Raw genomic sequence first — 26,611 nt, forward strand, 5'->3', positions numbered from 1 at the left:
GTTGGCCATGTGCATGTCTTCTTTGGGAAAATGTCTATTCAGATCCTCTCCCTGTTTTTCAGTTGAATTATTTGTTTTTGTTATTGGATTGTATGGCTTCTTTACATATTTTGGATATTAACCCCTTATGAGATACATGATTTGCAAATACCTTCTCCTGTTCAGTAGGTTGCATTTTCATTTTGTTGATGGTTTCCTTCGCTGTATAGACGCTTTTTTAGTTTGATGTGGTCCCTTCATTTTTGCTTTTGTTTCCCTTGCCTTTGAAGTTAAATCCAAGAAAATGTTGCTAAGACCAATGTCAGGGAGCTTGCCGCATATGTTTTCACATACCCCCAGTCACCAGTGTTTCCCCCTTTGGGGGCTGTGCCACGCTAGTTGAGAATGCATGCTCTCATATATTGGAATCTACCCGAGAGACAGGTCTAGGTTTTATCGTTTCTCTAATCCCCACAATACTTTTCAAAATGCAGCCACTCAGAATGCAGAAATTCTGTGACTTGGCAAGTATTTGCTAATTGCACACTACGAGCCAAGCAATGTTTTAGAAACTGAAACTACAGCGAACAGAAACCCTACCCCTCACGAAGCTTACCTTCTAAAACAATCTGCATATAGATAAAGTTGTTTTACTCTTTAATCCAAACTCAGCAACGCTTGCCAGGCAAACTGCTCTACCAAGAGAGAGCCTTGAGACCTGCTTACTAAAATAAGATTTGGCATTGCTTCAAGCTTGAAAATGTGCTGACGGAATTAAAAACCTGGTTCATGCTGATGTAGCAGGAAGTTCAGAGGAGGGAGGAAATACTCTCTTCAAAGCAAAGTGATACTGATTCCCACCCCCATCCACAAGGCCCAGGGGGCATTCCACATCACTGACTTTCAGGATGTCCCAATGTATGGCCCAGTGCCAGTGGGAAGGCTCCTGGGGACACCAGTCCCTGTCCTTCATTGGAAATGGCTGAGAGAACTGTTGTCCCACCCACGTAGCCCCTGTAGGTCTGGACAAGAGACGTCTCTGCCATTCCTGGGGAAGGGAAACTTTGGAAAGTCTGGAGCCCATTGTCCTCTGAGGTCCTTACCCCTCCTGGGGACACCGGTGGGACAGCAGTCTCTAGAACTCATGGGAATCACAGATCTCTTGTCCACCCCCAGTTGGCAAATGTCTCCCCTTCCCCTTCCTGCCTCCCTTCCCAGCACACCTGGCACAGTCCGCTCACTGAGGGTTACCTTGGGCAGCAGGTAAGGGACCCCCACTGCTGTCAGGCTGCGTCTGCTTCATGGCTCTCCAACTCTCTGAGCCATGTGATGACAAAGCCTGGGAAGCTGTTTGACATGGTGATGGAAGGGGCCTGGGGCCGGCATGAGAGATGAAGAGGGAACGAATGAGTATCCCAGCCCGTTGCCCTGCCGCTCTGAAATTGCCTTCATTCTGTACCCACCCCATAGAACACAGTCCGTGCAAGAAACTCAGCCAGCCAATCCGGTTGAGAATGAAGAGCGAACGCCGGGGTCCTCAGACTACCCCAGGGAGACATCTTCCATGTTTAACCCCGCTGACCGTGCCCCCCAGGCCCTGCCCCCCCCCCCCCCACTGAGGGACCTTACAGGCGGCCACCCTAAGTTGAACTGGGAAAGTAACGCGATGTGCCGGACCCGGGGAAAGCACTGATACTGCAGCGTGTAGGACAGCAGAGGCCCCGCCCTCCCCGAAGGGGATGACAGTGGGACCCTGGCCTCCCACATCTGTCCCAAGGGCACTTTATAGGCTTTGGGACCATTCGCTGGACAGTGCTGGCTCAGTCCAAGCCCAGCCACCCAGCTGCTAGAATTTTATGCTTGCCTTTAAGAATATTGAAGTTTTGCCATTAGTACGGGGGGGGGAAATGGTCTCTCTCTTTCTGAGTCCTTTAGAAATAACTGTGAATCTTCTAAAGGCGTCTTACTGGGGTGGGGGGGAGTTTTGCTTCAAATATGACCCAAAGCCCCTACCTTAGCAATAACCGTAGCTTCTTATGCAGTTAAAGGTGAAACTGTTTATTTAAACGAGGCTGTTCTCAAGCTGTTTGGATGTGTATCAAATCCAGTCTGATTGTTAGAAACCTGTAAAGGAGACTCTAACGTGGACCATGCCAGTTGGTTACTCTAACCTGCTCCATATTGTATTTTCGAAGGGGAGGCCAGTAATAAAGATTCACACCGGTAGGCCTTTCCCCCCACGTACCTTCGGGCAGAACTAAGGACTGGGAGGGAGACTGGAAAGGTGACGCGACAGTGCACAGGGATAGGAAGAAACTGTGGGTGAGAGAAAGGATAGATCTGTCAGGTTCGTCTTGAGTTTTCTAACAAGTCGGGTAAAGCAAAGGTGAAGTGACCATTGCAAAGGAGTTGACTGTGGGATTAGATGAGTGTTTCTCTAAGTTCTACCACACCGGTGCCTCCTTCACTGTCCTTCTTTGGCTATGTGCCACCTGAGATATAAACAGTCTCAGAGGGCAGAACCGAGAGGACTTTCTGTTCCCTGACTCTCCATGGCTCCCGGCACACAATGACAGGCGGCCTTCCGTATCTGCAGGTTCTGCATCCGCAGATTCAACAATCCATGGATGGAAAATATGCAGAAAAAGGTTGCCGACAACCGACATGTAGTAGTTGGACCTACCATGATTGCCTGGGATTGAACATGTAAAGACTTTTTCTTGTCATTACTCAATAAGCAAATGCAACTAATTGTATAGCATTTATATTGTATCTGGTATTTTAAGAAACCTAGAGATGGCTTCAAGTATACAGGAGGATGAGCATAGATTATATGCAAATACGACTCCATTTTATATAAGGGACTGGAGCGTGGATTTCGGTATCTCTGGGGGCGGGGGCTCCTGTGACCGACCCTCCGCAGGCACCAAGGGACTGCTATGTGCACAAGTGGCCTCTCCAGAACTAGCAGCGGATTCGTTCTGCTCACGTTCCTGGGCGTGGGAGGCAGCTGGGCTGTAACAAGGAGCCTCTAGACCCTGGGAAGGTGGACTCAAGGTTCCATTATAAGCTGGGCGGCGTTAGTCTTGGGGTTGGGGATGGCTCTAAGACCTGACTTTTGCATGCATTCCGTCTGGTTAGAAAAATGACTAAGAGTACATAGTCTGGGAGGAAACTGGGAAGACTTGGGTTCAAATTCCTGATTCTGTCATTAATTAGCTATGTGACTTCGTGAAAGTTACTTACCAATACATTTTCTCCCATGTGTAATAAGAAAATGCCTATCTCATAGGGTCATTGAGAAAACGACGTGAGGTTTATATATACAGCACTTCATATAAGACAGTGTAGATTCTCAATAAATGTTGATTTTTAAAATAAATCAGTGATGAGAACTTTATTTTTTATAACTTAAGGGTTTTTTAAATTACAATCAGTATTTATAGAAAATTAGAAATTACAGATAAGCAAAAGGAAATTAGAAAGCACTCGTATCCCGGGCATTCAAAAATATTCGATATTTATATATAAGTATATTTCCTTCTATAATTTTTCCTGTTTTATGTGCACATATAATTGTATGTATAGATGTCTATGAATGTGTATATATAGTTATATAAATATGGCATAAAACATACATATATTTATTTAATTGGTTATTTCACTTAATAATAGATTATAAACATTTACCCATGTTCTTGAATATTTCTTTAAAAGAGCTGCATAGTATTCTAATCTATTATAGCATATTCAATTACTCTTTTAACATGAAACTTTTAGATAGTGTCTAAGTTTTTGTTTTTTTTTTCTCTTATAACTGACTTCTCTATAGCACAACTCTATAGCCAAATACTTTCACATTTATGTCATTATTTCCCTATGATTAAACTCAGGAAGTAACATGATAGTTTTCAGTAATAATGAAGAAAATGAGATAAAGTATGAAAAGCACAGAGTATAGCAATCGCAGATAGTGAGTCATCGGTAAATGCTCAGGACAGAGGATCTATGTATGTGCTGTAAGAGGGGAGGGAGGAATATCTGGGGGGATCGTTGCTGTTCCTTTTCTCTCCTTGTTGCGGGTTCTACCTGCTGCTGGTGTGATACGAACACGCCCTGCAGCTTGCTGCCTCCCACGCTGGGTTTGGATGCCCAGTCTGGGGCCCTCTTGGCAGAGCTGTCCCCACCAGTACCAAAAATAGAAACACACAGATGGCGTGCTATCGTGAAAGAACAACGTTACCCCAGAAGATGGTTCCCATCCCCAGGCCGAGGCGCTGTACCGGAGGCGTGGGGAACGTGCCCGTTTTCTCCTTGGTCATTTACCACCCCCACCCCCATGTGGTGTCATTACATTACATCCAGGAGCGTAACGAGGCACAGAGCCCGTGGCAGTGCCAGGTACATTCAAGCGAGAGACCCTGGGCGTCTGAGCCGAGCGGGCGGAATTGGCTGGGCGGACACTGGGGAAGTGCAGGCTTGGCCCAGGCAGGGCTGCTGCTCCGTCCAGCTGACGGCAGGAGTGGGCTCGGGCTGGCCAGGATTCATTTTTCACAAGAAGCTGCAAACTGGGATTGTTTTCTTTAAATCGTTCCATTTCCTAATGTTATTGGCAAAATGGAAGAATACATTTTTTAAAAGCATTTATGTATGTGCGTGTGTGTGTGTGTTTATGTGATTTATTTTCTTAAGATGAGTCTTCAGCTTGCTGCCTGCAGATCTTGGGACTTGTCAGCCTCTGTAATTGCTTAAGCCAATTCCTTAAAATAAATGAATGAGTGTGTGTGTGTGTGTGTGTGTGTGAATGTACGTCCACACACACAGTCTATTTCTCTGGAGAGCCCGGGCTGAGTGAGGAAACACGGTGGAGGGACAAGGAAAGATGCTAGGCTTCTTTGAATATATTTTGTGTTGTAGGTTTGACTTTGGCACTATATACATAGCTTACAAATCCATAAAACAAAATTAGATGTTAAAAAAGCTGTCATGAGAAATTGAAAGGGGGAAAAAAGAAACAATTGAACCTCACTGGACATCAGGTTGGTGGCATAACCACATGGAACGGAACTATTTCAAGTGACTTTGAAAGCCAGAAATTTATACTTTCCTAGTAGGAAAGACTTAAAATATGTTTTTAAAGCCAAACTTCAAATTGTTTTTCTTGATCATACTGTTCCTGTGGTGGTGGCATTTGTGTTCTGAAATTGTTCAATTGTGGGTTAAATCAAATGAGTGACCATGGTGGTGTCATCGAGAACATGGATTTTTGGTGTGGAGTAAAGATAACAGTGTAAGATCTGTGAAGTTAAAGGAAAACCTTCAAGTCCTGAGTTTGAACTGAAGTTTCATGTGAACTCATAGTGTTTGTTTTCTATTTAAAAACACAACTTATTTTCTAGCTCTGACCACAGAAACAAGGGCCAATTCAGTAGCACTGAGCACCCAAAGTTCCCAGCTTGTTGTGTCTAAATGCCAGTTCCCACCAAAATGAACCAGGGCTTTTTACTAGAAATGCCTGCTTCCAGGCCTGGGGCAGCACATGTGTAAGATAACCCTGGAATATCTTGTCTTGCCACAGCCATGGGCCAATAAAGACTGCCAGGGCAGCCCTACCCGGTTTGGCTCAGTGGTTAGAGCATCGGCCAGGGGACTGGGTTCAATTCTGTCCACGGGCACACACCTTGATTGCAGGCTCGGCCCTGGTCAGGGCTCGTGCTGGAGGCAGCCAATCAATGTGTCTCTCTCACACTGGTGTTTCTCTCTCTCTCTCCCCCTTCCAATTTCTCTGAAAAGCAATGGAAAAAATATCCTCAGGTGGGGATTAAAAAAAAAAAGACTGCCAGGTCGTATTAAAGGGACTAGAAGTCAGCTTGAAGAGACTCCCTCTGGGCATGAATAAGACAGTGAAAACATCAATAGGGCTAAAAACTGTCTTGGAGTGAAACAGATCAAAGTGTTCATAGTGGTATTTAAAAAATAAAAATCTCATGGGTCATCTTTGGAGGATATTAGGTAGCCAATTCAATAGTTTGAAGATCAATAAATATAGAGGGGGTAAATCAAGCACCTATCAAGTTCCTGTATAAACTATAATATAAGGTAAACATGTAGTTGATGACATGTAATTTCTTTTGATAGAGCATCCCAGCTAGTAAATTCAGAATAAAATAAAAGAATTATTTTATCACCAGTTTTAAATCTTTAGTGAAATAATAGATCATCTAGGCAAGTATCACCAATGGCTGATGACAATACCGGAAAAAACATTATGTGCCTCCAGATAGAGCAATGCCTTATGTGACAGGCAGAAAGATGCCCTCCACTGCAAATACGTTATATGTCCTAATCTCAGAACCCGTGAGTATGGTACATTACATGGCAAAGGGGGGTTAAAGTTACAGATGAAATTATGGCTGCTAATAAGGTGATCTTAAAATAGGAAGATTATCCTGGATTATCCAGGTGTGGATGAGGGAGGCAGATTTGTCAGAGTGACTGGATGTGAGAAAGACTCAACCAGCCATTGCTGACTTTGAAGGTGGAGAGGGCCACAAGCCCAGGGATGTGGGCAGCCTCGAGAAGCTAGAAAAAGTCAAGGAATGGAGTCTCCCATAGAGCCTCCAGAAAGAAATGCAGCAGCTTGCGGACACCTTGATGTTAGTCCTTTGAGCTCTGGGTCAGACTTCTAGCATTCAGAACTGTAAGATATTACATTGGTATTGTCTTAAGCCACTGAGTTTGTGGTTATTTGTTATAGTAGCAATAGAAAACTAATATATTCCATTTCCTTGGATGCATTCTTTCTGGAAAACTGAGTCTAAATCTGAGCAAGCCTCTTGATTTAACTACCAATTTACCAGGGGGACTATGGGGCACAGAGAAACACATTATATGAAATTATGGCAATTGGCAATTTTTAGCAAAATCTAAACTTTCAGCAATGCTGTTAGAAAAATTACATGTTTTATTCATCATATGAAGTACGTGTGTGTGTGTTTATGTACATATTTATGAGAGAGAACAGATTGACTTAGGAGATTTTAGATGACCTACTATTTTATTAACCAATTGCAGTATAGAACTTGCTTTAAATAAACAAAATAAAGAAATAAAGTAAATATTAATGAAATCCAAACATTGACACTGGGTGATGATATTAAGAAATGATTTTTTTTTTCAGTGTGGTAATGATATTATGGTTAAAATGAAGGAGGGGCAGTGTGGTGGTTGTAATAAAGAACAATAGACATAATACTTGTTGAAGATTAAGTGATAGATACATAAATGTTTGCTTTTGTTCTTTGTACTTTTTATATATTTTTAAATATTTCTATAATAAACTATTAGTAAAAATGTTAGTAACTAATTTGACTTCTTAAGTGTGTTGTGAGCCAAATATATCATGTCCAAAGGCTGGATTTGGCCAGCGGGCTGCCATTTTGTGATTTCTGCAGAGATTTTCTTTAAAAAGGATCTTTGCTTTTAACTTAGGGACGCACCCTCTTCTCTCTTCCCACTCACCTCCTGCCTCCGTTCTTTCTGCACTGCCCAGGGAAAGAGCCTCCTTCATCTGGGCAGGTGGATGACGGGGATTACAGGTTGCTTTAAATAGAATTTTCTTAGAATAAGTGAGCGAAGAGGGCAGCGTGCATAATTGCATTGAACAGCGCCTCCTAGTTGTTTGTGTATTTGTTTGGACCCAACCCCCACTCATCCTACTCTCTTAAAATAAAAAGGCAATACCTTTATTTCAATATTTGAAAGCCTGAGGTATTTTGAAATATTGACTAATTGCATTTTTCATGTTATCTCTGTGCCTCTGTTTCAGGATGGAATGGGAAACTTGAGGATCACAGAAAAAGGTCTAAAGCTGGAAGGAGACTCAGAATTCTTGCAACCTCTCTACGCCAAAGAAATCCAGTCCCGCCCGGTAAGTTTCTGCCAGGAGGAGGAATTGTCCTTCCTCTGAATCTAAATCTGGGGAAATCCGCCTGCCATCAGCTGGGTGTAAAGGGTGGTGTAGGGGGTGATGATACAGGTAATGAGATGCCTGCAGATCTGAAGTCTTGAGTGGAATCCGGGCTCAGTTAAAGAACTGAGGCTGGGCGAGTAGGATGCCCACAGCCATGTAGGCAAGAAGCAGCAGGGCAAGGATCTCCACTCGGAAGTGCAACTCCCAAGCCCTTCTCTTAACCACAGTCTCGTTCCTAAGCTTTCTCTTTCATTCTTTCTCTTTTGCCCGGATAGAAGTGATTTCTAGATACCTGGCTTTTATTAATCTTTGTTTATGAGTGGTTTGGGGGTTGGTTTTTGTTTCTTTGGTTTTTATTTTTGTTTTTTGGTGGGTGGTGGAATTTGCTGATTGGACGGGATTATTAATACATTTGCTTTGCCTGGATTGATCCAAGTCCACCTGTCAGCAAAGAGTAACAGGAAAGTTCCCCAAAGCGTCATTTGCATCATGTGCATTGATTAGGGTAATTAATGAAATTCAGCAACTCGATGCAGTGGGTAATTTTATCTGAGCACTATCTAAACTACTGAGCTGTTTTAAACTGAGTGCAATGACTGCATTGCCGATAAGTGTATTTCCTTGTGTGCCTAGTGAAAGAGAGGAAGCCTTGATGCTAAAATCATCCAAAAGAGCATAACCACAAAGGTGGAATTAGTCTCTCTTTGAATTGTCACGAAAAGCGAAAACATGTATATTGGTCAAAAGGCAAACTGGAAGTTGGTGACTTAGTTTATTGGGCTCCCCTTCCCTCAAGCACAGAGATGATTGCCAGCTGGAAAAAACTGGGGTTCTGGTAGCAAAGAAGATCTTGGGAGTGACTGTTGGCAGGCAGTCAATAGCATTTTCCCTACGGACTGAATCAACACCTCTCGCTCTGCTCACAAGCTCACATGCAGTCGCTTTCCACTCTCCACCTGGCAGCTTCAGCTTATGGGTTTTTTCTGTTGCGCCTGACCATTGCCTACAGACTGCCTCTGGAAGATTCTTCTCTGTAGAATTATCTGCAGTATCGTTTCTCCATAGGTCATAGCTGCTTCTATTTTATGCTCCTGCTTTTCCCAGCGTCCGGTTGCACGTGATCGCTCAGCCCTCCACGCGAGGATAACTAATGAAGCGACACTCGACTTCCTTTTGGTCTCGTGTTCCATTGATCCGAGATGAACTGAGATTGGTTAAGCAATCTACACAGTGTTCAATACTATGTCTGGTTTCATTATTGAAGATTGCAAACCTGGAAGAGTCACTGCAAATTGATTCATGTGATACTAATCACTTTGGAAGATAAATTGATACGAAATGTTTATCTCTATAAAAACTCCCATCTGGGAATAGAAAGAAAGCCCCAGAACTTTCTAGCTTTAGCCACATGAACACATAGCTTTTAAGTGGTCAAGTATCATGCAGCTCAGAAAATAGATAGAAATGGACACACACTAAATTAACTATTCTCTCATCACATCTGAAGACCATTTGAATGCATTAGTCCAGAAATTTGTAAAGTTAAGGGATCATAATGCCAAAAAACTCTGCTTAAATCCCCATTCTAGTGTGATAGGCATCTTGTTGATTGCTAGATACAACTACACATTTTTGGCAGGAGCTAGATTGATTGCAGTAGTAGATAGATTGAATGAAGAAGTACTAAGGAGACCTTTTATCACAAAGTATCATTTTGGACAAAAGTGGTGGACTCCTGCTTAGCCGGAGAGCCTTCTCCCTTTGCTTCCCGCGATGCTGGAACTAGGTGGTGCTTTTGCATAACCTGATGTAAAGTGCTAAGGGAAGGAAACTAGAGTTTATTGCACATTGTGTGCTGGGCCTGCAGCAGTGGGTAAGCTGCACAGTGGATTTATGTCCATGCTCACTTCAGATACACTTGGGGCGGGTGTAGGATCCACTGTTAAATTGAATTTAGGACTTCAGGAGAAAGAAGTTGGAGGAAGGATTAAAAATTAATTTAAGAGAATAAAGTAGAAAATTATTATAAAAGGTTTAAGGGCATTTATATGTCATTCAAAACATTTTATCCTATAAAAACTCATACATTTTAACCTGCCAAAACCTGTTAGTAGAATTGTGAAATCATGTCTGAATGGGGTTCTTAGAAGTTGCCTAAGCCAAGGGACACGGTAACTCCCCAGTGAAGCTCATGAGCTTTGCTGTGGGTCTTGGGTGGCAACCAGTGCTACTCTTTGACAGGTGAGTGATCTTTGAGTAATTTCTTAACTTGGCAAATCCTTGTGTTTTTTACCTGGGCAATTGAGATGCTATTAATACCTCTATCATGGGTAAGATAATACCTCTATCATTGGTAAGTGCTTCCTACAGAAGTTGAGATGAAGTGAGTGTTCCAGAAATGGTAGCTCCTGCTCTCACCCCTTCTTCTAATGATGATGATGATGATGGTGATGACAGAAAACAAAATTATTTTCACTATCTACATCATCATCAACGTTATGTGTTACAAATCTCATCTGATGTTTGAACTTCCTCTGAACCAAATGGCCTTTCCTCCTCTTCGCGAATGTTTTCTTCATCACAAACTCAGTGCCCGCTAACTAAGGAAACCCATTTCATATTCAGTGGCTTTTAGTTTTAAATTTTTCTTTCACTGAGTTGCACTCTCCCAATGTTCCACTCACATTTTCCCCATTCTTCTGCCTAAAAATGTTTGCTAGCTCTGGCAAACTCGTAGATGACTGGACAGTTTTCGTGAAGCACACACATATACCCACAAACAGTTTTATGGTATATGCCAAGTAACTTAAATAATCTTTATATACTTCCATCCAGCAATGACATTTCCACTCCGTGGTATAGAAAAAGGAAAACATAAAATATTTAAAGATAAAACAAACACACATGGCTTGATTAAAACCAGTGTGCATGCTGGTGCCAATGGGAGTCTGAATTCCACGTATAAAATGGGGTGTGAAGGTATCCCCGGTTTCTCAATATTTGTGGAAGTTGAGAAGCTGCTATACACTCCTCGAAACTCTGAGCGGGCCATCCTCACCGCGGATTCTTACATTTGTATCTGTTATCTCTTTGTTTTATGAAAGGCTGAGTTTTTAAAATTCCACTTGGCTTTCAGTCTGATGTGAATTGAGACTTATTTCATCAGCCTGAATCACCGAGACGTAGCTGGGATGGAAGCTGAAAGCCCCTCAGAATTGAATTAGATCAGTCCCTTCATTTACTGTATGGGGCCCGCAGGCCTGGAAAGGAGGTGGGACTTACCCAAGTCATACCCAGCGAAAGTCAGAACTAAAATCTGGGATTTATTGTGTTCCTCCAAACCAGCTCGCAGTTGGTGTGGTAAGTAATTTTCTCGTGGCCCTGTGTTTAGTATAGTAAGGCGAGTTATACGTGGCTCTTCCCCTGTCGTGAGGAGCAACGTACTGGGAGGATTCCAAAGCACTATGGAAGGAAACTGGAAACAACAGTGGAGAATATCAGACTGAGCTTAGTCATGTCGGATTTAATCACTGAGAGGATATCTCTACTTCATCAACTCACTGTGGGGGGCAAGTGAAGTAGTTTCAGTGACCCACCTTGTAAACTCTTGAGTGAACTATTGACATGAAGGTTTATGACAGAAATTACAAACTGAATCCAGCCTGCAGGTGGAGCTTATTCACACAGTGTTTGCCTTTTAATATGAATTTGTTTCTAATCTTTAAATACCTAAAGATTTGACTCCTTTTAAAAAGTCCACATTTTCTGAGCCTCATGAAAAACCAGAAAGTCTGGCAAAGTGTTCTGATATTCCTAAGGACTGGAGCCGAGTAGCAGCTGCTTCTTTGGAACGGGGGATGGTTCTCCAGTTTGCCACAGTCGCCACCAGGCACTATTGTCTCCTACCCACCCTCTTCACTGGTTTCTGTAATGAGCCCCTGAGGTTCCCTGAGGGTGCAGCTCCTGGTTTATGGGAATGAGAACGTATCCATCTCATCAAGCAGGAGGAGTCCAGAAATTAGGTCGGCTTCTTAGGATCTGGTCACCAGTGACTCCCTGTTCCTCCCTTCGTGTTTCTCTCTCCTTTGCCTCAGTTTCCCCTAGTGGTCCGCCTCCTGGGTTTTGAAATAGTATGCGAGCTCGGGGACGAGGGAGAGCCGTCTCCGAGCCCCAGAGGCTGGGCTCTGGCCTACGCAGCCGTCCCCGGCCCGGGCCCCGAACATGCCTCGTTTGGTCTTTGTTCTTCTCACCACCACACACCGCGGACGGGGCGAGGCAGGCGAGCAGGAGGAAGGTGCAACTGTGGACTTGGCATCCTCTGCCCGAGGCGAAAAAGGGAGAAAGCCCCACGGGCCGGCGGACAGGCACGAGCTCTACCTGCAAGGCCCCCGACGACGGTGATTCAGTTGTGTGAGAAGAGCCGTGTCTCGGGTTAGTTCAGAAACCAAGTGAAGCTGCGGCAGCCCCTCCTCAGTGGGCAAAGCGGCTTCGACTCCCAGCTGAACGCACTGCACACAAAACAGTGTTTTCCGTGCCACTTGCATGGAGCGTGGGCATCTCCTGTCTTTAATTAAGGAGTTAACTGGACCATGAAGCGCCGCCCGAGTGACTCAAAGCGACTGGCGCTGAGTCGAGGGGCTGCAGCGGCGCCCCGCCCTCCTTGGCTCACACGGGCCTCAGGAGAGCGCTGAAAGTGGGGAGGGCCGCCTGCCAGCCCCCTCCCGAGAGGTGACCCCCGGCCTGAAATGCGGCTCCCTTTTACCCGGCGCCACGTCCTGTGGACAGCAGCGTGAACGGGCCGCTTGCTTGTGCTTTTTAAACAGCTGTGCCAAGCTCGGCTGGATGGACACCTAACACTGCGGCGCGTGGCTTGGTTCATCCTGGAAACGGACCGTTCTTCAGAGCCTTTGATTGCCGTAGAATTAAAGCTGGCTGCTGGGCATTTTGTTTTCTTAATTTAGAAGAAATTGACTAGGTGCTCTTCTCTTAAATGAAGGTCATGCTGGAAATGAGAATGTATATATCTCAGCACGTAAGACTGAACGAGGGCTTTGGTCAGACCTCGGGTATCACTCCAGCAGCCAGGTTCCATAGAAGAAGGCCTGAACTTCACGAGGCTGAGAATGTTTAACGGTGTGATTTGAGGGCCATCGGGCAGGTAGGCTCCCCCAGATTCATTCTGGTTGCCTGTCATGTCGTAGTGTCCAGAGGTCCATCAGTATCTCATTTATTCAAAGACTCAGGAATATGTACTTATGCGAAGCCCACACTGCAGATCCCCCCACGCCCCCCAGCCCGTGCACATACACATTCACACAAAGGATTTGAAGTAGCTTAAAAGGAATCTATGCAGTGCCCTAGCCGGTTTGGCTCAGTGGTTAGAGCGTCGGCCCGTGGACTGAAGAGTCTTGGGTTCGATTCCAGTCAAGGGCACATACCTCAGTTGCAGGCCCGATCCCCAGCCTGGTTGGGGCACATGTGGGAGGCAGCTAATAAATGTGTCTCTCTCACATCGATGTTTCTCTCTTTCTCTCTCTCTCTGCCCCCCTCCCTTCCACCTTCTCTGAAAAGCAATGGAAAAAATATCCTAAAGTGAGGATTAAAATATAAATATACATATATATATGTATATATATATGCATATGCAGTGACATAGTAAGAAAAGATACACTGGGTTACAATAAGGAAAAATATAAGTTCTAAAAGGAGACAGAGGTGGGGCAATTTACTAGAATACTAGGGATAGGGCAGAGCATCTGTGTAGCTACTTTTGCTAAGCCTGGAGTTGGGATGAAGTTTCCAAACTGAGAAATACAGTCTCTGGGATAAAACCTCTCTATGCGCTCTAGAGACTAATACAGTGTCCTGGGTGGGGAGGAGAGTTCGAGCTGGCAGTTGGCATTCTAGAAAGTACACTGGATTCATGGGGGGGGGGGGGGGGGCGGGGCTGGGCTCTCTTCTTTTTCTCAGTGCTGCCAAGATCAGTACTGAGGCCTCAGACAAGTCATTCCTCTTCTCTCTGTTTCTCTATCTGTGAACCAGAGAGGTTGGAAGTGAACAGTGCTTGTCCACAACTTTTTTTTTAAACCATGGAATCTTTTGTAAATCAAATTTTACCTGGAAGCCCCAAATCAGGACAAAATGGAAGCTGAGCTGCTGTGGTTGGGGACTGAGGTGCTTCAGCCTATTGCACTGCCCACACTGTCTCCCTGTCACCAGCCACAGATGCTGGGATCCTGGGGGGTTCCACATACCACAGTTTGAGAACTACCAGACTGTATGAAAACCTAGCCTTGCTTCATCTACCTTCTGTTCAAATGGCAATTCCTCATGGAGACCTTCCCTGACCACCCATCGAAAATATATCCCTTAGTAGCTTTATCTTTTGTCATTATATTATATCATATATTAATTACTGTTATATTAATTTCTGTCTGTATAGTATATGTATACAGTATACAATTAAATATTTCTGCACTTACCTGTTTGACTTATCCTATTTCCATATAATTCCCATGATGGTAGGGTCAGAGATAGTTACTAACTGATGTTTTAGAGCAGGCTCTGGGACATCAACTTCCTGGTCAAATCCTGGCTCCATCATTTCCTAGCTGTGTTATCTCGATCAAATTACTTGACCTTTTCTGCCCCTCACTTTCCTCATCTGTAAAATGGGCATAATATTTATTTTACATAATTCTATACAATTTATTATGTAAATTTTACTTTTTGTAAAGCAGTGCCTTGGGTATAAAGCAATATCTAAAATTTCAATATAATAATTTATTAGTATTAACATTTATTAATATTATTTGCTTTGTTTACCACTGTCTCCCTAGTTCCTAGTCTAGTGCCTGTCATATGGAAGGGAAGCATTTTTTTTGAATGAATGAATGAATGTTCTCTTAGGATCCTTCTGACTCATAGATTCTATATGAGCATCTCAGGCAGGGAGATAAAGACAAATGTATCTTTTACTGATGCTTGTATATGATCTGTATCAGCCATATAGTAAGTATTCCATTATGTGGAAGATGACTTGAGCACCTGTGTGATGAGGCCATGGGGGGTGGGGGAGCAGGCCAGACCAGTTGGAAGAGATAAAAGCGGTGCTAAAGGTAATCACCCATCTCTCCCTACTTTGCAAATAGGCCCTGCTGCGTCGCCTGGACCCACGCCGTCCACAGGCTAATGGAAGCTCCACTTGTGGGGCTCTGTGCTACAGGCAGGAAACTCTAAGAGAGCAAAATTGGCACTTCAGCCCTTCAAATCTCTGAGCTTCTCTTCCCCATCACTATGGCACAGCAGCCTCATCTGTAACTCTTGGTGTCAGGAACATCACAGCCACCTTGGCTCAAGACTGCTTCTCGCTTATTTCATACACAATAACATCTAAGAGGGAAAGGCACACATCAGAGACTACTGTGATTTAGTTTTATTCCTTTAATGGTAGGAAGAGTCCTACTGCAGTTTAGGTAGCCTCTCAATAGTACCTGCTGGTACCTGGAGGAAAGCAATGGAGAGAGAAGTTAGCTTTACAGAAAGGGACGGTTGAATGCATCCTTAAGTTTTGTTGTTCTTCACCCCTAAAGGGCTGGCAAAAAAATAAATAAACACAGTCACTTTAAACAAATTATTTCCTTAATGCTGCAATCAAAACATACCCGTCTGCAGGCAACTCTTGTCACGCCCAGCGTTTTAGAATCGCTGTGGGCATGCTGCGCTGTTCGTCTTCATTTTTAAAAGCATGTGCATTGTCAAAAACACTGATAATTTTTCAGGAGATGCCATTTCAGAGGCTGAGATAACACTGCTTTGTCATCTGAAATTATAAGCAAATACGTAGCTGACTTTGATTTTGTGATCTGCAGCAGCCGAGTGCACCCTTTGATGCAGTGCTCTGTAAGTTATTACCAGTGATGTTTTAAAAGGCAGTTACCTAAATTATGAGTGTGGGACTTTCTCTTTCCATGAATGATTCCATTTTTATCAGCAACGATTCTTCCTCTGGGCAAATACCAAGTGGTCCACAAAGGAAACGAGGCTTTTAAGATTGCTAAATATTTTGCAGATGCGTTTGTTGCATTTTGGAGGAAGTGAGAGGTAGACTGTGGTAAAAATCACCCTGTTGAGTGACTAGTACAAGCAGACCTCCCGGGTTCTTCCTTGCTTGGTGCAGAGGCAGATTTCTCTATCCAGGAAGCCACAGTGTCCCTTTTGCAGCTTCAGAGCCATGGAAATAAAAGTGTCATCGCTCTACAGTAAGAGACAAGTACAGATGGTACCCTAATTGCAGTTTTCCACTATCAAGCTGTGTATATTGGTTTCAGGCCTCCTTTAAGGCTCAGGCAGTTATATTAAAAACATATTAGAGGAATGTTATGGAAAACAAATTATCCTTAGGTTGTAGCTCATTAATAGATGAGAAATGGAGCTGGCTTTGTTTTTAAATTATTAATGTATGAGTACTCCAGTCGCTGCATGGATATATAGTTCCCATGTTTGTTTCTAACTTCAGCTGTTAACAAACCAAGGCTTTACACTTATTTCTTCGTGTGTCTTGATCATTTTTGGATTCGTCTTACTGTAGAAGTTTTCTGAGATTCGGAATTCACCCCCATGCTTCCTGTTGACGCCACAGAGCGTTCACTGAATCGCAGTGTTTCTTTCATCATATCTTAGAAGCTCCCTGGTTAGGGAGGAACAGGAGGTGTTTAATGAAAGCAAAACAGGATTTGACAACATCACAGCAGAGTTAGTGTGAAAAGATGGCCAACGCCAACACAGTCATGAACTGCATGGGACAACTGCCCACTCTCAGTGGGTGAAGGGAGCGGGACCTCTCTGTCAGGGCTGCTCCCTCCACAGCTCCCCACAGGGCTCATGAACCTGTAGGATTCAGCAACATTGATCCCATGATCAAGTTACTTGGTTTTGATTTTTAAAGTTGGCCCACATGGCAAAAAGTGCTACTATTTTAAAAATTATCCTTGCAAAGTCTTACATCGCCGCAAGTAGAGTGTCTGTGGCTGTGTGTGCACAACCTTGCACAGTAAACCATGGAGGCTGTGCTGAGCAGAGGAGCGAGAGGCTCTGCAGATGCCTGGACCGTTGTATTTTTGAGGTAACCAACAAATCACTACCAGGAAATGGGGGATGGCTAGAAATGTTTAAAGCGTTCCTAAGTGCCCGCAGGGTTTTTGCCGCTCTCGTTTTAATATTGAATACCTATAACTTTAATGCATATTAAAAGATTTGCTGTTATGGAGATTAAGTGAACTATAATATGTGCAAAATTGCATAGCAAAGAGCTTGTCCCATAGTAATTGCTCATAAATGTTTGCCAAATTTGAATGTAAATAATGTGTGATTAGGCTCTCGTGTTATCATAGCTAACAGCCACAGTACTGACGTGAAGTTATCCCATTTATTCCGTACAGTAACCCTAGGAAGGATCTATCATTCTGATGTTCTCTGTAGAGGTGAGTAGGCAGAGGCTTAGAAAGGTTTAGGAAGAACATACATCTGATATCCCAACCCACACTGACTCCAACACCATGGTCCTAACGGACGTGCTGCATTATCTTGGGATGATAAACAGTGGTTAGATGTTGGCCTAACTTGCTTTCCCTGCCCCCCAAGGAAACGTGCCGATGCTTGTCAGTTTCATGAGGGGGAGAGCATCTTATTTTCTGTCTCTGCCAATTGCTGTTCCTTTGGCCATTTCCTTCTGACGGCCTCTGTGACTTAGTTGTCCCTTATGCGTCACCATTTGTTGCCCATTCCAACCACAGGTCTCCTAAATTGTACCACCTCCCACTACATCATTACTTCTCTCAGGTCACGCCTTCGGTTAGAATTATATTACAGTATCTATTTGAAAATACTCAGGGAGCCATGTGCTAATTAAACCTGACTCAGGCAAAATACCATGATATTCTAGAGATCTTAGGTTCTATAGATACAATTTTGCCCAGAACCTCAGACGACAAGTTACTGGTTTTTCTCATTCTGATCTCATCAAAATGAAACAAATATGAACTTATAAAAATCTATAGAAATTCCAAAGTTTAAGGACGTGGCCTTTCTTAACTCTGGATCCTAATTTGAAACTAGGGAACACACAAAAAAATGAATGACTATCTTCTGAATCCTTCCAGCTCCCCAGAGATCTGGTACCAACCCAGATTCATAGGAAAGAAGTTAATTCATTATATATCGTGGATGCCTTAGGGCATTAGGGCTTAATTACTTCTGGGAACCCCTCTGGAGAAAGGATTCTGTCTTTTTTATTCTAAATTCAACTTATCTTACAAGTTCCTCAAATGTATTAAGTACCACATCCTACTATCACCCTTATTCCTTGAACTGCTCCTTCATTTTTTTGTCAACCCCAACTGGCGTATTTGCAGTCTGGTTAAATTTACCTCCACAATGCAGTAAGTATTCTTAGATAAAATTTTTTTACCGTCAGAATGAACTCTTTTCTTCCATCTCTTTTAGATATTATAGCGGGTATGTGTGTCAGTTAGTGTAACACCATTAACTTGTACATTTTCTTGGTCCAGTAGTCATTAATAGCAGCCTAGGGATAACTGAATAACTGATCATTTGTATAATCTGTAACTGAATGCAGACACTGTATTTGGATGCCATCGGTGTGCCCATTGGGCTGGTGTTTCTGTGGTGCAGATTGGCATGGTGAGCTTGTCTGAGCCTGCCCACCTCCACCGAGCTGTCAGACGTGCCTCACACCACACGGCCAGCAGTGCACAGGGTGGACTCGAACCTGTTCACACAGCCTTCATCTCACACTGCTTTCCCTGGCCTACCCTCTACTCCATTCTCTAACCTCTTCTCAGCCTCCCTCACTTCTGAATCATCCTCCTGCTTGTGGCCTTGCCCCACGCTGGTTTGTCACACTCAGTTCTGCTTCTCTGACTTTGAAATGTACTTTCTGCCTTGACTGTGGGTTGAGTTCACCCTCTGTGACTCTGTAGTCTTCAACCGTTTTAGACGATCGCCATACCTGTGGAAATGCACCAGTGTGGACATGCTCTCTCTGAATAGCTCCATTGCCACAGGGAGACCTGCAGCAGGGTCCTCGTGAGGGCAATATGGCATAGTAGCAAAGTGCACGTCATTGAAAGGTCAACTGGAACTGGGTTTGAGGATCAGCTTTTGAAAAACCCAGTTCCAGTCTACCTTTAAATGACATGACTAACTCTGTAAATTGGGCCATATTTCTTGACATCTCAAACTTCAGTGTCTCTTTCCATAATATGAAGTAACTGACAATATCAGAGTTTTTTTGAAAATTAAATAAGACATATGCACGGTGCCTAGAAAAGTGTCTGACCCTTCGTCCCTATAAATGGCCATTATTATCCTTAAAAGTTTCATGGTAGAAGAAAACCTGGAGACCAGTCTTGAAGGATTGGTAGCTTGAACATCTCTGTGTCATTGAAAATATAAGTAAGGTTCCTTATAGTTATCTCCATATATTAATTCCAGTTACATTGGTCAGATGACTGATTTCAAACTCTACCAAAATTGCCCCTTCTGAGCTGAGGCAAATGGAAAGGGAAATCTCTCTTTCCTGGAAGCCAAAAGCAATTTCCCAAGAGGCGTCTAGTCACCCCTCACATGCAAATGCTGCTGTGGTGGTTTCATCAGAGGTTTGTTCAGAATATCATAGGCCAGCCTTAGCCTTAAGGAATGATACTGCGACTGTTGTCCCTCGGTTCACGGGGTGTGCCCACAAGGAAAATAGAAACAAAAGCAAAGGTAGGTAGCCCCACTTGGCACAGTTGATTGACTTTAATAGGGCCTGATTATGCTGCTCATATTGCATGAAATTAAAAAGCTTACAAATGTTATGAGCCATTACCCTTCCATTTAAAGGATCTTATGACATGTTAGCAACATTTAATGAAATTCTTTACAAAATGCCATCGGCAGACTCGGTGAGATCCCATGTTGAAATTCAACTTGAAGGATGGTTTGAGAAAGTTTGTTCTCTGCCTGCCTGTCTTTGTAACGTGTGGAACCCCCTTCAAGGCCAAAAGAAGTTTCTCATCAGTTAGAGGTGATTTGCAGGTATCAAGAAGCATTTCTGCTTTGACAACAAGACTGTTTTCCAGTTTAGGAAGAGGCGACAGAGACTGCTGTGTTTGTGCTTGTGGCTACAGTTGGAGCTCAGAGCACCCGCATTTATGTACATTGACACGTTCTAAAACATAAGTCCTTTCTATTGAATTCTGTCTATATCTGTTGAAGATCTGAAACATTCTTGCAAATATTCCAGGATGCTATTGCCTGCCGTATCTTCAGCGAGCTCTTATAATTTGGGAGATAACACTTTGTGCAAGAAGACAATTAAAGCTTAGGAAATGAGATGATTAAATCCTAGGGTTTTGGCACTGATTATTTATTCAATAAAAGTCATGAAGTAAAAATATTACAGATGGTTGAGTGGGAATTTTTAAGAGGCATGAGTTATTTAGGAAGAATTCTTTCTGTTAAATCTTTCATTTTGACTTTTATGATGGGGATATATAATGGCGATACCCATTTATCTTGTCTGCCTGACTCTGCAGGATTACTGGCCCTACCGCCCTCCTGTTGGTGACACCCCCACTACTTTCTGAGATCGTATCGGTCAAGAAGGATACTCTGTGCTTTCTATAGGTTTCCCTTAGACGCTCTTGGCAGTCTGAAAGGGTAGATCACCTTGTATAAGTGAGGTGAACTCAAGTGCAAAATTGGTAGGTCATTTTCTCCAGCTGGTGTGTGGAGCAGTTGGAACTCAAATCTAGGTCTTCTTTATCAATAGAGAAATATTTGCCTGCTTCTGTGGAGTTAATAATCTATGAGAGAGGTGAAGAACAATAAGTATCCATTGTTTTAAGGGCTATCATAAAGTAAAAGTGTGGTTACATGGTTACAGAATAGAGTAGGGTCGGATTTAGATAAGTGTGGTTATAGACGATGTTCCTGAGACCCAAAGAAGCTGGCCGTGGCAAGCGGCAGGGGGATGGCGGGGTTTACACTACAGGAATCTGAAGGCAAAAGCTCCAAGGCAAAAAGCTTGACATGCCCAAGGAGCAGAAAAAGACTTATTCGGTTGGACCAATAAGGAAAGAAAGAGCTGCACAAGCTGAGTTTAATGTGTGCCGCGCCCATGTGCGATTGATGGAGGGCCGCAGCTGCAAGCCAGGCTGTGCAGGCCATGTCGATGGCCGGGGCTTTATCCTAAATCAGCTAGGAAGTCGGGGGGAAGTTGTGAGCTGGGAAAGGATTTATCTTGTTTCTGTGACCAGTGTGTGAACGCTGGACCGTTGAAGGGAACCACAGCGGGAGCAGGGAGGTTGGGGAGGAGCCAGCTCAGTGGTTCCAGTGCGAATGCTGGAAACTCCAAATGCCATAGGGGCGGGGAAGGTGGAGGGCTGAGGTTTGGTACCGAGGTTGCAGGCGGGGAAGGTGGAGGGCTGGGGTGTGGTACCGAGGTTGCAGGTACAGCTGACCGGAGCTGCCGAGACAGCCCCCGGGAGCAGGGAGAGGAAGGCAAGGACAGGAACAAGCTATGATCTTGCATTTCTGTTTGAATACTGTTTTGAAGAAAAAAAAAGTGTCTTAGTCTTGCGAAGTCTTGCCAAGATCCTAAATTAAGTCTTTAGCATGGGTGGAGGGCAGTGGAGGAAGGTACCTCCAGAAGCAAAGGGAAATGACATCTAACACCCATGGAGACCCTGAGGTGTGTCAGGAACTCTGCTCACCTTGCCTGTGCTATTTAACCCTCTGCTTTGTAGCAATCCTATAAAGTAAAATCCACAACCTACACATTTTACATACAAAAAAATGGAGCCAGAGAAGTTATATAACTCGCCAGAGGCCATAGAGTTAGCAGATGGGGGAACCAGAAATTGAAACCAGAGCTATCTATTTCTAAAGTCTCATTTCTTTCTACAATATTTCCAAGAACTAAGATAATGCCATACAGCTTGATAAGTGACTTTGTTCCTTGAAAAGTGACTAGCATTATGCTAAGCATCTGTTGAATATTCATTATATACTGGCTAAGTAATAGATTTTAATCATCAGTCCAAACATTTGCCTTTATTGAAATGTCAAAGGTTTCAAAGGCTGGTGAGCCTGAAAAACAGTGTATTTCAGGATGGGTTGATCAAAACGGTAGACAGAATATTAATGGCAAAGTTAAAAAAGAAAAAGTTTATTTGTATGCCTACTGTGTGCAAGCACTCCCCTCCACTCCCCAATAAACTTGCAGCTGAATTGGTAATATAAAAGATACATTCTCCCCCCTCCCAAAATGTCTAAAACTTTAAATACAAATCATATCGAAGGACGCTAACAGACATTCCAGGGTGGACTGCCAAACAGTTGGTGTTGAAAGATATGTTAGAAAGGGAGCGAATTCACTGTATACTAAGCTGGTAAGAGGATTGCATCCTATTTTTGGAAAGATGACTGCTGTTAAATTTGGCTTTGTATATGTTTGTTTATGACATGCTCTGGGTCACACTACTCTGGGTCTAATCCACTTAGAGTTAGAGCATCTTTACCTTGGGCAAATGACTTCACATAGCATTCATGGAGCAGAGGACACCTTTATAGACTAGAAGGTATTAAAACTCAGGGGAGGCGTTTGCAAATTATGAGGCAGCAGGTCCACTTTGGAGGAGTTGGTGTTTGTATGTGTGTGTTTGGGGAGGGAGCAGAGGATGTTAATGTTTGTATTTTTAACCCTTAGTCGAGGGTATGTTTTTATTGATTTTAGAGAGGGGGAAGAGAGAGAGAGAAACATCAATGTGAGAGAGAAACATCAATCAGTTGCCTCCCGTGTGCTCCCTGACCAGAGATCGAACTCGCAACCTAGGTATGTGCTCTAACTGGGAATCACACCCACAACCTTTTGGTGTACAGGACGATGCTCCAGCCAACTGAGCCACCCACCCAGGCAAGGATGTTAATGTTTTTTAATGCCTTTGGGCAAGGGAATCCATTCTCCAGATTGACGTAGCCCTTACCACTGCTTTTTGTGTTAACCCAAGCATTGCACTTTGCACCGATTTACAATAACTGTCTTGCCTTTCAAGGTAGTTTGGTTTGCAATAGATATTTTACACATAGTCATCTTTGAATTTTATGTCTAAATGCTAGAATTTTTCAGAATGATTTATCTGCATTATATGAGTGCAACCTGACTTTCTGGAACCAGCTTGTATGAATGCAGCCAGCTTTCTGGGAAAAACAGGTTAAGCACTCTTTCATAAGCTGTCAGGTAATATGCATTACACATATTAATTCATGCAATGCTCCTAGCAACCCAGAGAAGCAGGTGCTATTATTATTCCTATATTACAGGTAAGAAAACAGAAAAGTGTGCCTCAGAGGGAGAGAGTAACTTGTCTTGAGCTAATAAGCTACACACCCAGCATCCCCGCTTAGGAACTCTGAATTTAGAGCAAGAATTAACCTCTAGTCTGTGTTGTCCCCCCTGAATAATCATCGACCTCATGACTTCTGCTTGGTTGCCTTGTAGCACAATGACTCCAGTAAAGAATTGTCCAGAGTATCATAGCAAATCAGGGACAACTAGAGAGCAAGAATTCCAAAACAGGGGAGCCGGGTACAAGTCCCCGTCTTCTGAGATTAGAACCTGCAGACCATGTAACCAGGTATGTGAATTCAGGAAGAGAGAGGCAGGTATCCAAGGTGTAGACAGAAGAAGACTACAATCCAGATGAAGTCGGGGCCAGGTCATGGATCTAGAACCCAAAGGAGATTCTGGTTCTGAGAAACTGTCCAGACAGACGCTGCTGTATGATCTAGGGCAGCGATTTTCAACAGGTGTGCCACCACAATTTCTAAAACATTCAATATCTGATTACTTACTTAGGGGCACTGACTTCTTTTCCCTTCAATTGTCAAATAAGAAAATGACAACAGCCAATACAACAATAGCCATCTGGTGTAAATGAATTAAAATTATACTTTTTTGTGTCAGATTGGCAAAAAATATATTTTTGGTGTGCCACAGAATTTTAATAATTCATTTATGTGTGCCATGAGATGACAAAGGTTGAAAATCACTGATCTCTAGATATCAGCAGGACCTTGGCTGGCTTCATCTAGACAGGGTTTCTCACCCTCGGCACTGTTGACATTTTGGTCTGGAAATTCTTTATTGTGCGAGGCTGTCAGGTGCACTGTCAGATCACTGACCTTTCCTCAGTAGATGCGAGTGGCAGCCCCCATATACACCAGTCATGCCCATCAGGAGGCATCGCCAAATGCCTCCCTTGGCAACCACTGGTCTAGCTGAAGAAGGAATGCAAGTGACCCATATAGTCACTCAACGGTGCTTCCTAAGTGCTACTCAGTTTTTAGTGTCATGTGCCTTCAGGTCCTTTTCATTAAAAATTTCAGTAAAGCAAAACTCTGGAATTACAGCACTGTCTGGAGACTTCAGCAACATGGAGCTGTGTGGAGGGCACATGTGCTGGGTCTAATCCTCTTAGAGTTTGAGCATCTTTGCCTTGAGCAGGTCCGTAACTCTTTTTGAGCTACAGTGCCCCTCTCTGCAGACTAGAGATAATAATAATACCTAATACATTGGTTTGTTGTGAGGATTAAATGGGATAAAAAACTAAGAGGCTGGGCCAAGTGCCAGCACATAGTAAGTGCTCAGGTGGGCCTTCACATAGGTGATGTCTAGCATATCCGGGGGACCCCGAGATATTCTTCGGTCTTCTGCGCCAGCAGTTGCTGAACACATTTCCATGGCTTTACTTTCAGGACAAGTGGCCAGTAAGTGGCTAGTGAAGTCGTCGTGCTCCTATGACTGTAGCAAAATTTCCACAAACTCCCGTAGACCCTGTAGAGTGCGTCCAAAGGGTGGCTGGCTTTGTTGCCAAGCAATTTTGTGATTAACGCATCTCTTCAGGAGGCAGCTTGGAAAGCCCAGCTGGGTGTGTGCCAGTGGAGAGGGATTTCCTGAATTAAATCTCCTCTCCGAAGAGCAAGATGTGTGTGTAGAGAAGCAAGTGGGGGGACATCAATATCAAGTTAACAAGGAGTTGGTTACTTAGTCTGAGTCCCCTCCCCTAGTCTGGGTGATATTTGCAAGAATATCAGAGAAAGGCACCAGGCAAAGCGAGTTGCACCACTCCCTTCCCTTTCCCTAGCCGGGGTAGAAACTCCAGCCTGGTGCAGTCCAGAGCTAGCTGGCTAGCACAGGCTTGCCTTCTAATTTTCAGCTCTAGGAGTAATTTCCTGTGGGAACTTGGGCTCTCACTCAACTTCTCTGGACATTAGTTTACTTGTCAATTAAATGAGAATTATTTGAGAACTGCCAGATTGTAAAATTTGAAAATCGCCGAGTCAGAAAATCTGGGCTGTGTAACTTTAGCCAATTTGAAAATTGCTGCCAGGCCCAGAGCCCCAGCACCCAGCCCAGTACTGACCGTGCGTCAGCACCAGGGAAGCTCGGTGTCTGAACTGAAATGAATCGCCCGGCGGTGATGTGCATATCACAGAGTGATCAACTGGCTAAGCACCGGGTCACAAGACCTGACTTTGGTCAAGGTTACAAATTCCCCAGGACTGGCGTTTTCCAAGACACAGGCAGCCAGGTGGTGTAGAGGCTTCTGGTTCGGCCTCCGGTGGCTCTTTCCCTGCAAGTCAGGAACGTGTGCATCAGTCAGCCTTCCAAACTCGATCACAGAGTCAGTTCTCTTGCTACAGTGGAAAGAAAGAGAAGCGCACTGAGAGCGGTGGATTTACGTGGAGTCGGGAGCCTAAGGTTTCTAGTCCCAGCTGGGCCACTGCAGCCGCGGCTGTGACCAAGAAGCTGAGCCTCTCTGAGGCCTCATTTTGTCACCTAGCAGGTGGGAACTGCACACGCCCAGCTTGTCACACAGTTTGCAATGAGGGCCGTGGAAGGAATGTTGAGGTTGTAAAATAAATGGCACGGGAAAGCGCTCAGAGCAGGAACCTGGCCTCAGCTCGGGGCCTGTAACCGATTAGCCCGCGTGCCACGTGGCTGTCGGTCTCTTCCTCTGAGATCCGCGTTCCTCATGCTATCTGTAAGGGTGACTGTCCTTCAGAAATGTCTTAGAGACATATGTTTGGAAGACCCAGAGTACTTTATACCCCTTTTTGGTGTTAGTGTTAGCATATTCTGAACTGCTCTGCAGTAAAGAAACATATTTAATTTTTTTTTTAACTTGTTTGCCAAATTGCGGTGGAACTCTTTTCTCTGGGATATGTGTTCTCCCATGAAACACAGTTGGGAAATTCAGGATTAGATGCTGTGGTTCTCTGAGAAATTATAAAGAGAAATTAGGAACTATCTGTCTGTTGTATCTATGTTACAGCTACCAAGGTTGGGGATCATTTATTTTCTTCTCATTTTCTTCTCTCTCACATAAAATTAACTTTGCCTTATATGGATGATGAAAGAAAAATATAAAACACTGTTCTTTGCCTTTCGTTAGGGACTCTCTGTGAAATAGTCCTAATGCTGAGTGATTTTCAGATTATTTTATTTCATTGAATTCTGTGACACTAAATGCAAAAAAAAAAAATAGAGATTATCATGGGCTGAGGTGATTAGAGGAAGTTTTACAGAATAAA

The 26,611-nt window shown here is 43.7% G+C and overlaps 1 protein-coding gene across 2 annotated transcripts in view; it reads left to right on the top strand.

The window, feature by feature from the left end:
• SGCD (sarcoglycan delta) overlaps positions 1 to 26,611 on the top strand; it is a 466,324-nt gene that overhangs the window by 286,165 nt on the left and 153,548 nt on the right. For both annotated transcript variants that reach the window (XM_016213628.2, XM_087816943.1), the window contains exon 3: positions 7,808 to 7,909. In XM_016213628.2, coding sequence (XP_016069114.1) covers positions 7,808 to 7,909 — 102 coding nt within the window. The remainder of the gene's footprint in view (positions 1 to 7,807; positions 7,910 to 26,611) is intronic.

Source organism: Miniopterus natalensis, chromosome 4 (genome assembly GCF_054644295.1).
Source record: "Miniopterus natalensis isolate mMinNat1 chromosome 4, mMinNat1.hap1, whole genome shotgun sequence".
Lineage (NCBI taxonomy): Eukaryota > Metazoa > Chordata > Mammalia > Chiroptera > Miniopteridae > Miniopterus > Miniopterus natalensis.